The 10706-nt window shown below is 33.3% G+C and overlaps 2 protein-coding genes across 2 annotated transcripts; both read right to left on the reverse strand.

Annotated features, from left to right (window-relative positions):
* Positions 1-231: 231 nt before the first annotated feature.
* On the reverse strand, positions 232-1620 carry LOC111892145 (casparian strip membrane protein 1). Its single transcript, XM_023888213.3, has 3 exons — positions 1228-1620; positions 674-797; positions 232-583 (listed from the first exon to the last, which is right to left on the reverse strand). Exons 1-3 carry the CDS (start codon positions 1533-1535, stop codon positions 377-379), a joined length of 639 nt encoding a protein of 212 aa, XP_023743981.1. The 5' UTR covers positions 1536-1620; the 3' UTR covers positions 232-376.
* Positions 1621-4240: 2620 nt separating this feature from the next.
* Positions 4241-5388, reverse strand: LOC111892146 (60S ribosomal protein L21-2). Its single transcript, XM_023888214.3, has 2 exons — positions 5076-5388; positions 4241-4649 (listed from the first exon to the last, which is right to left on the reverse strand). Exons 1-2 carry the CDS (start codon positions 5310-5312, stop codon positions 4392-4394), a joined length of 495 nt encoding a protein of 164 aa, XP_023743982.1. The 5' UTR covers positions 5313-5388; the 3' UTR covers positions 4241-4391.
* Between the last annotated feature and the right edge of the window lie 5318 nt (positions 5389-10706).

Genomic DNA, 10706 nt, shown 5'->3' on the forward strand with positions numbered 1-10706 from the left:
AATAATTTATTAGCAAACATGAATCTTTACATTTATTTTAAGAAGTTTCATTTTTTCTATTGAATAATTATATAGTCATTAAACTCCATATCCACTGAAAATTCTAATATGATTGAGTTTAATAATTTAAATGTGAACCAAGTGTTTCATCTAATTTAATTATTTTATTAAATTATGCATTATGAATATTCTAACAAGTGAAATGAATTTAATCAATCTAACAAAGTAGTATATAAAAAGAAAAATTATATTGTATCATTAATAATATATTTCAAAACAACAACATTAAATCTCAAGAAAGACAAACAATATATGAGGATAAACAAACAGAGAATAAAAAGAAAAATAAACATTCGCCATGACAAACGTCACATGTTTAAAGAGAAAAAGCAGATAACACGACCAAGGCCATGAGAATGACCACAGATAGAAAAGAAGCCACCACAGCCCCGCTAATTTTCTGGCAAAAATCGTTAAACTGTTGACAAATCGCAGGCCAATTTGCATCTGAGTTGCCATTATGAGCTAAGTAAACTATGGATGCTGCCCCACCAGCCGCTGATGTTGTCAAAGCAACCATAACCTGAGATCGAAACACAAGAGATTGCAAATAAAACCAAATGTAAATGTACAAATTATTTAGTTGTTGAGATCATTTTTAAATGGATCTTACTGTGTCAAAGAACATGAGGATAACCCTTGGCTTTGTTGCATTTGGACGCAAAATACACACGATGGAAATGGGAATCGTTAGGACTAGGTAACTTGCTGTAATGGCATTTGCAATCAAGAAAAACCTGTTTGATGTCACAAAAATCAGTTACATAGTTAATATCAATGTTATAAAAAACGTTAACCATAGTCATATACGCAAAATAGATCAAATAGAAAAATATAAAATTTTAGTTACATACAAAGAAAATGGTTCAAGATCAAAAGTTGTCTAAAAAATATTCAATCTATTTACAACCCTCTCAAAGTATCATTTTTATAGAAGTTAGATTATTGTTTTAACAGGAAGTGTCAATATATGGGCATGCAACCCCATCATCAACCGATACAATCCATTTTAGAAATGAACCTAAAAAGTACCCGTTTTAATATTAATTATTATTTTTATTGTATAACGTATAAGAAACATAATCTATTTGACCTTTAGAAGTCAAACTATATCTCTGTTTATGCATGAGTACAGGGTATATATTATATATTATATATATGACTTACGTAAAAGCTGGCAAATCATCGTAACTGGCTTTGAACTGAAAGAACTGAGTGAAGAAAGGTAGAGTCTGATCTGTGGACCCCATGGCTATGGCTGCTCCTAAAGCCGTAGCAACACCGGCTATCCTTAGAACGACATCAAACACTGCTAAACCTCTCCGGTATCCACCTTTTGTTGCCGCCGGTTTAACCACCACCGGTACTGCTTTACTGCTGCTCGAACCACCTGGAGGAGCTGCCAAAAGCGGTGCTTTCCCCTTCCTTTCTTTTGGTGTTTCCACTATGTTAACCGCAGATGTTTCACCTTCCATCTTATCTTCTAGAGAGAGAGAGAGAGATGAGAGAGATAGAGATATATACGAATGTATGTATATGTATATGCAAAGAGAGAGATGAAGATATAGGGAAATAGTGGCTAGGTGGCTTATATAGAGAGAATAACAATGAACGTTGGGAGCTGGTGAAAGACGTTGTGAGAAAAGTGTTATGAAGTTGATGGAGGAATGATCAAGAGTTGTTGGTAGTTTTGCAAAAAGTGTTATTGATTCGGAATATATTTAATTTCATCTCTAATGGGCCAAATGAGTCGAATAAAAAATGTCTAAAAACAGTAGATGAAAAGTCTTTTAAGAGGTATTGTTTTAATATATATACACCTTATTAGTTATTATAACAAATATAAATTGTTAATTATATTTGACATGTTACTTATTGAAAAAGTTAAAGTAATAAAAATTTAGTAAACAAATAGCTATTGGTCCATTCGACATATCTCGATCAACTTCAAGATTACTCCTTTTATCTCATTAACCTAATTTTATTATTATGTCATTAGACTCTCATATAAGATTAAACGAGTCGTTAAAAGGAACAATATATTCGTTAACATCACAACTTCAAAGAAACAATAGTAAACAAAAATGAGAAAAAATGATTAATGAGAAAGTGTCACTTGATCCACATAACTTCTCTCTTTTGACCTTAGAAAATAAAAAGTGACACACCTAACTAATAAATCATGTTTTTTAATGGTAGAAAAAGCATCTTTGACAACAAGAAATTTTCATTTTTTTTTATAGAATAAACGACCAGCTAATTTCTTTTTTTTAAAGAATTTTGATGAAAAAAAAAAGAAGAATAAAACATGATTTTCATAATAAATTACTTTATTGCTAACTAACCAAAATATATTTTGCATAACAATATCAACTAAACAACTTTCTTTCCCCTACTCCACTAATCAAAATTATGGTACTACGAACCCCTTTTTGTTAATAAAATGTCCATACTTCATCGAGTCAATTTTCTATACAATGGTCAACCACCTCTCCTATATTGTGAATTGGCAAATACCTAAATGGTCTTTGGAGCCAAAAGACATTTGTACCCACATGCGTGATGCGACACATAAAGAAATGGTAGATAAAATTAACAAAACATAAACGAAATTGAATTCAAACGTATGGTTTGATTTTGTTTCCGATTTGGTGATCAATCAATTCAAAATGACTGGTATATCTCTAGGATGTATCCAACATCATATTTGACGTTAAAATCATTTTTAGCTCAAAAAATAATGCAAATCTTCTCCTTCACAACATAGTTTTTTATATTAAATTTGATGTTAAGAAGATTATTATATCAAATTTGGTGTAATAATATTCATAACACAAGATTGCATGATCATAAACACAAACACAACCAAAAGAAAATACAAAAAGTTCAAGTTAAACCGTGAAAAAACAATGCTTTTATTATCAATAATCATGTATTGATGTAAGGACACAACGTATTGCAACATTAAAGGACAAGTAGGAAAGAAGACCCAACAAGTATAGACAATATTGCGTTAAAGGACAAGTAGGAAAGAAGACCCAACAAGTATAGGCAATATTGCGAAGATATTGGTAGTTTGGTGACAATATAAACTGGTTAATGTGTGTGGTTTGAATAGTGTTGTAAAACTCGTCGAGTTGACCGATTATTCGGCCGAGCACTCCATACCTTACTGAAGCGAGCAATGTTGTGAAATTCGGACAACTCAGTGATTAATATATATATAATATACTTAATGATTTATTATTTAACACACAAATATGATTATTACTATATATACATCTTAAATTTTCAGTAATTATTGCCAAAGTAAAACCGTTGTGTGTTTTTCAGTTTTTATTTATTCACATGTATCTAATTTTATTATATATTTCAATCAACCTATGATTTGAACATATATAATTTTCTTAGAAATATTTTTACATGAATTAACAAATCCGAAAACTCCCGAGTACCCGTTACTCGATAGTTAACCGAATAGATACCAAGTAACAAGTTCTACAACTTTGATTTGAAAGATCTAGCATAGTCAAGACAACTTTCAAAACAACAGTTTCTTGCATGGTTTGTCTATTATTGCATTTTGTTTCAAATTAGATCAAAACTTCACCATTTACACATAGTTTTGTTACAATTGATTATCCAACTTAGATTACTTGATGCCATAAGAGGCATTTTGTTTATTAGCTTATTACAATTTGATATATAACTAATAAGCAATTTTGAGTTATGTGTACATAACTAAAAAAGATGTTTTGACTTAAAAAAAATATAGTTTTTTTATTTTTAACTAGTCACATTTAGGCTCTATTGTTTTTAACCGTAAATAAACCACAAATATTGATCATAGCTCGTTTTCCCCTTCTTCATAAACACCACCACACATACCAAATTCAACATTTTATCCCTTTCTTTTTTAGTCATCTTACACATGTAAGCAAAAAATTATCAAACACGAAAACCAAACTTATGAGATTATTGCATGTAGATATTATACGCTAATAGTCTAATACAAACACTTTTTCTCTAAACTTCATTTTTGCACACCACATAAGCTAATAAACAAGACTTTAACAAAAAAAAAAAAACTTAAGTTGTTTAGGGTTTTTAGGGTTTAAGCACACATCAACGTCATAAAGTGGTTTCACGTCCTAGAAAAAACAAGTATACCCACAAAACAAAACAAATCAAAGATGTATCTTATAACCATAACTCATTTCAAATCTCTAATTTAGCAAACATGACTCTAAATATAGATAAAGAACAAGAAACAAAATACCGGTTTTAATGTTTCCAAATGTATCAAAACAAAACCCCAACAAACTTTAAACTTAATACCCACCTTTAAGATCATTGACAACATCATAAGGAATAGGAGTAACAGTCTCTAGAGTAGTTCCTTCAACCATAAACCCTGGTTTGGGTCCCAAAGGTTGCCTTTTAGTACTAATCACCACACCCTTAGCCTTAGCTTCTGCTTTTAAAACATCATTCTTCTTTACCCTATTTTTGAACTCTTCAGTGCATCTTGATGGCATCACATGCTCAATTCGAACATGAATCCTCTTCTTGATGATCCTGTTTCCAACCTGCAGTATATACCAAACATCTTTCAAGAAACTATACTTCATAAACAACAATGTCAAATTGGTTAAATGAATGTGTTGCAAGATTGTCATGGAAAAACTCATATACAATTATACATCACCTACTGATCTTGTTAGCTTCGGTTATGAATAAACACAAAGCTGCAGAAAGTAGGAGACAACGAAACAAAGTATCGGAATTTGATTCAGTCCCTTGTCTACATACTAAATGAAGAAAAATATTATATACCTAATTCATAAGGTTTAATACGAATTAAACAACGATTGAAGAAAACATACTGGCTCTTAATCCAATGGCATCTTTGAAATAGAAACTATCGTATAAGTATTTTTGTAACTAATTCATAAACATTCACTTTCATAGCTATATAGATTAATGTGTTTAGAGAGACAGAGGGTGAAATTGACCTGCTTGTTCATTTCGACACCAATGGCGCGTTTGGTGACGTTCCAGACCTGACCGGTACGGCCGTGGTAGAACTTATGCGGCATACCTTTGTGAATGGCGCCGTTCACCTTGACATCGACATAATCTCCGACGTGATAAGTTCTGAGGTATGTTGAGAGATGAATGGTACCCTTCTTCCTGAATCCTCTTGCGAACAAATCCCTAGTCCTTGACCTCAATCCATGTCCGGCCGGCATCTTTCCGTTCCACTCTCGATCGCAAAATACGATCGGCGGAGAGTATTGTGTGTAGGCAAAGAACTCAAAACCCTAGAATCATCGTCTTTTAAAAGAGGGGATGGAAGTTCGTTAGGGTTTCGGATTATCAGGCTTTATGGTATTGGGCCCTTTGAATTTGAAGAAGAGTTATGTTTGTTGCAAGCCGGTTTTTCTAAGCCTGTAAATTAAAATCATAATTAATTATTTCTTGTTAAAATTGCAAACGTTCATTAAATTGAAAATTCTTATTAATTTTATAAGTGTTTTTTTAAACAAAATCACCAGCTTCATGAATTTTTGGAAAAATAACAATTTAGTCCGGAATGTTTTATTTCATACCCGTTTTAAATTGAGTTACCCACATTATTCATTTGATTCGTTACTCTGGAACGAGCATTTTAGATTACACCTACTTCTCTATTCGTCATTTTGGAGTTACAGGAACACGCATTTCAGACTAAAGGATTATCGCATGATGTCGTCTAATTAGCATATGTCGGTTTCCTTTATATATGTGTGGCATCTAATTAGCATCTTTAGTTTGTTGTTAGTAGTTTTTGATATGAAATAATTCATGTCACCTAGATTGTTGGTTAGTTAGGGTTTTTGTATGATTAATATTAGTATAACCAACAATTACTACAAGTGTAACACTTAAAAATCGGTTCCGCAATGCACTCTGGAATACAACGAACAAGTCTGAAATATGTAGAACTTCTTCGAAAGGCGTAGAACAGTCAAGAACACGAAATTCAGAAAACGTGTTATTTCTATTCTAGAACAATGTGTTAACTAAAAGAAATATATTGTGGCATGACGGTATATATGAAGAGGTTTGTCATGACAATATGGAAACCTGAATTGGGTAAGAAAATAATGGCTAGGTTATAGCCTACCCCATGGGCGTCGTTTTTAGGTCGTCATGTTTTGTTTTGTGGATATATATATGTATATATATATATATATGTCAATGGATGTACAATGTCACCCATTACTATGCCGTTACTTGTTATGTAATGTGACATCCCCAATTTCACGGCCAGAAAATACCGATTTGTTTATGCTTTATTTGAAAATCAAAATATACTTTTGAATAAATATGTTGCGGAATTTGTTCCCAAAAATATGATAAGTAAATTATCAAAGCATTCCCGAAGGAATGTGTTTTCATTATATTAAAAACACTGGGATGTCATTGTCAATACAGTACATAAGCATAAACATAAATAATACAAGCCTTACAACATCTATTATTCTAATGGCCTATAATCCATAGATCTCTCATCAGATCAACACTCCTATGCTCTTTTACCACTACCTGTAATGCAAGAAACTTAATGGGTCGGGCTTGGGAGCCTGGTGAGCACATAGGGTTTTCAACCCACAATAATTAAGTTTATTAATTTCATCAAATTAATCAACCTGATTACTCGTTATCGTTATCCTCACATTTTGTCCCTAAAGCATCTAAATTAACGGACCTAGCCTAAAGATTTTCATCGGGATGACAACACTGCTTAGGGGATTCCTCAACAATACATGTCAATAAGGCAACCATGAGGGGGATGGAGTACACCTGGTGAACATGTAGTTCAAAAACACCCACAGGTTGCGAGCCTATCAACGTTCCACTAGATTGTCTAGAATAATTTGTGGTCGTCATCTATGCTCCACTAGATAACTGAATCAGCTTAAACATCGAGGCTTCTCATCATTTATTTCATCATCTATATCATCTACCCATCTTTACCCAGGTATAAATTACATATACAGTTTAAATCAAATAAAACATGTATATTTTGTTCATCCAGCACATATATAAAAACACAGATAATATGCACATATAACACATAATTTATATTAAATACTCCATATCTATGTGTAAGATGAAAGTAACTATGCACTTACTTGTTAAAGTGATGACTCCAAACTCGGGCAGTGCTTCGCTTCTAACAATTTTATTTTCCTTCGACGAAACCTACTATCATTATCACTAGCTTTTAGTCTAATATTTAATGAGACTAATTATTAACTCAAGGTCTACAAGCTATAATGTTTTATAAGTGTTAAAAATACTTTTCAACTACTATGTACAAACAAGGGTTATACATGAAACACTGGAGGGCAGGACCATTTTAGCATCTAAGCTATTCTGAAATCCAACAACCCTATGCGGCCCTTCAAACCAGATTCCCCGTACCGCAAGCAGTTAAAAGGTATTACAATAGCACGTTGTATAATTTATAATACTTAGCACATATATTGTTTATAGGTTCACAATAATGATAATGAACTTAAACATAAGTTACACTTAAAGTAGGGTAAGCATAACTCACTTACAATGGTGTTTGGCTAAGAGTTAGGCTCTGCGGGGGCAAAACTTCTGAACTGAAAGCTCTTCTTCTCGGAGCCTTATGGCGCTCCAGGACTCGCCTCTAGCACTTGGGAAGTACTAGGTAATGGGAGGACTAAGAGAGATAAGTGAGATAAAAGGAATGAGAAAGGTGTGAAGAAATGAGGTGATCCTCGCATCTATTTATAGGTTGCATCTTCGGACTACAATAGGCGTAGCTTCGGAGTACGCTGCGCTTACAAGGGCCAGGTTTCGGAATCATATGTGAATCCGTAGAGAGAAAGTGAGGGTCCTGATTCGGCCACGTGTTACCCTCGCATCTTAATCCCATTTACTTCTAAATTCCGTAACCTTCGTATACGAGCTCCGTTTTCAACGTTCTTTATATCCACGCGTAGGTATCGACGAGATTTACAACTTTTATTTAGACTTTATCGGCTAATTTTGAATTTATTTTTAAAGTTATATTTTAACATGTTTAGATAGATAAAGTCGGTTAAAAAATCATAATTTTGTCATCCGACGTCCGTTTATATCGTTGAGCTCCTATTAATGAGATCTTTAATTCTCATTTAGGTTTTGTCAACTAAAAATCGATCGATCTAAAATTAAATTTATGGGTTGTGCACTGCTATGCTAAATCTTAGAAAAATCATAACTTCCTCATACGAAGTCAGATTTGGACGTTCTCTATATGCACACTTTCAGTTTAACGTATACTACGACTTTCGTTTAGATCGCTAAGGCTAAAAAGTATTTTATCACAAACTACATTTTACGACACACAGCGTCGTGCCGGTTTTGTCGCAAAACTTCGACGGGTCATAACTTCTTCGTTATAAGTCGGATTTTAGCGTTCTTTACATGTACGGAATCCTTGTCACATATACTATAACTTGGTTAAGATTATTCATTCTAAACAATCTTCTATAAAAAAATCATTGTTAATGCTTATTGTCTCTAAATTGACTAACCCGAATCTGTGGGCGTTACAGTTATCTCCCCATTAGAATGATTAAGTCCCAGAATCATTAACGAAACATGGCTTGTATAATGACTCCATAAGTTATCTTTTCATCCTAGGTAATAATCGTAACTCTTTTGTCCTATCAAATGAGTATCTAACTCTTGGACTTCTTGACTACTGGCGGTGCGCAATCTTGCACCCGCTCTTTATCCTATGTTGGACTTTCAATTGTAGCCTTCAAGTTACAAAATCAATCCTTATTGGAGACTGATGCTTCTACTTAAACAAACTTAGCTTAATATAAGGTCTTTACTTCTATTATCGTAACAAACCGATAGGTCATGTTCTAATGACCTCTCATCGTATGGTGTAATGCTTAGACTCGGGTCTTTTTGAGTCAGATTCCAGAATGGACGATACCTTCCTTCATGTTCTAATGTGATATAATCACATTCTAGCATGTAGCACTTCTAGCTACAAGCTTCTTACGTTAACAACGATCGTGATACTTCTATTGATCGCTTCGATTATCTTTCACTTCAATCTTTTGGCTTAAGTCGGATGTTACATCGAACTTGGTTCTTCAAACCATGTAACATACTTATCTTAGTCGGAGTCAATTTGATATGACCACTTGGGTCGGAATATCAATCATCTTCTTAGCCATTACCGAAACGATGATAACGACATATATATGAATAAAACAAAATCAATTACTATCGCCTTGTTAACCTTGTGACTTTCCCTAATCCAAGTGCAAGTCTTGTGCTTCCGGTACTATATGCCTCTACTACTGTTCACACCTACTCATACTCGTCCCAAGTATTGTCTCGCAGTCCCCAAGTTCTTATTTCTTAAAATCACAAAATGATGTTACACATATGAATGTGTCCAAATAATCACAAAAATTTACTTAGACTCTACCAAGACTTCTTCCATGCGTATATTCAATCATCAATTATGCTTAAACTCTGTTGGTAGAGGAAATTCCAGATTATGGGATAACTTCATGGATTGTACCAAAAGTCTTTCTTTCTACCAATCGGAAGTGTACTTCTCCCATACTAGACATATTATTTATTAGATGCATTCTAAAGGCAAGATACCTCTCTTACGATATCTTCCAATAAGTGTCAATCATTATCGTAAGCCTCATCGTTTCCTCCATTTACTCAATTCGCTACGAGTCTTCACCATGAAGTTATGTTCACAGAAGTATGTGTTTAGTGTATCGGGACGAGAATATAGGTAAGGTTTAGACGTGTAATCTTATTTATAACTCTAAAAAGATATATGTCACTTCTAATACCGTTATTAAATGTTTAGAAACCTGAACACATAAAATTTCCAGATCCGGTCGGCAATAGACCATAGATCCGATCAAATAATAACATCCTAAAGCATACAAGGCATCTTATAGCATAAATAATCTAGCACATAAAAGCAATTTAGGCATCTAATCCTAAAGTAAGCTAGTGCTTGTGTCAATTCAAGTGTACTACCTAAAATATAATAGACACACTCCTCATGATCATCGCTTACCATTCTAAGTTTAAGTCTACAAATTTTCTAAAATTCCTAGTTCGGTTAAACTAATGCTCTGATACCAATTGTGACATCCACAATTTCACGGCCAAAAAAGACCAATTTGTTTATGTTTTATTTGAAAATCATAGTATACTTTTGAAGACATGTGTTGCAGAATTTGTTCCCAAAAATATGATAAGTAAATTATCAAAGCATTCCCGAAGGAATGTATTTTCATTATATTAAAAACATTGGGATGTCATTGTCAATACAATACATAAGCATAAACATAAATAATACAAGCCTTACAACATCTATTATTCTAATGGCCTATAATCCATAGATCTCTCATCAGATCAACACTCCTATGCTCTTTTACCACTACCTGTAATGCAAGAAACTTAATGGGTCGGGCTTGGAAGCCTGGTGAGCACATAGGGTTTTCAACCCACAATAATTAAGTTTATTAATTTCATCAAATTAATCAACCCGATTACTCGTTCCCGTTATCCTCACTTTTTGTCCC

Source organism: Lactuca sativa, chromosome 6 (genome assembly GCF_002870075.4).
Source record: "Lactuca sativa cultivar Salinas chromosome 6, Lsat_Salinas_v11, whole genome shotgun sequence".
Taxonomy (NCBI): Eukaryota; Viridiplantae; Streptophyta; class Magnoliopsida; order Asterales; family Asteraceae; genus Lactuca; species Lactuca sativa.

What these genes read in the sequence shown, in the direction of transcription:
- LOC111892145 (XM_023888213.3), bottom strand. Translation starts at nt 1,535, where the DNA reads ATGGAAGGTGAAACATCTGCGGTTAACATAGTGGAAACACCAAAAGAA. An exon ending in GATGATTTGCCAGCTTTTAC is followed by an intron (nt 798 to 1,227) that starts GTAAGTCATATA and finishes GACATCAAACAG; the next exon opens with GTTTTTCTTGATTGCAAATG. An exon ending in TCCTCATGTTCTTTGACACA is followed by an intron (nt 584 to 673) that starts GTAAGATCCATT and finishes TTTCGATCTCAG; the next exon opens with GTTATGGTTGCTTTGACAAC.
- LOC111892146 (XM_023888214.3), bottom strand. Translation starts at nt 5,312, where the DNA reads ATGCCGGCCGGACATGGATTGAGGTCAAGGACTAGGGATTTGTTCGCA. An exon ending in GTGTCGAAATGAACAAGCAG is followed by an intron (nt 4,650 to 5,075) that starts GTCAATTTCACC and finishes TATATACTGCAG; the next exon opens with GTTGGAAACAGGATCATCAA.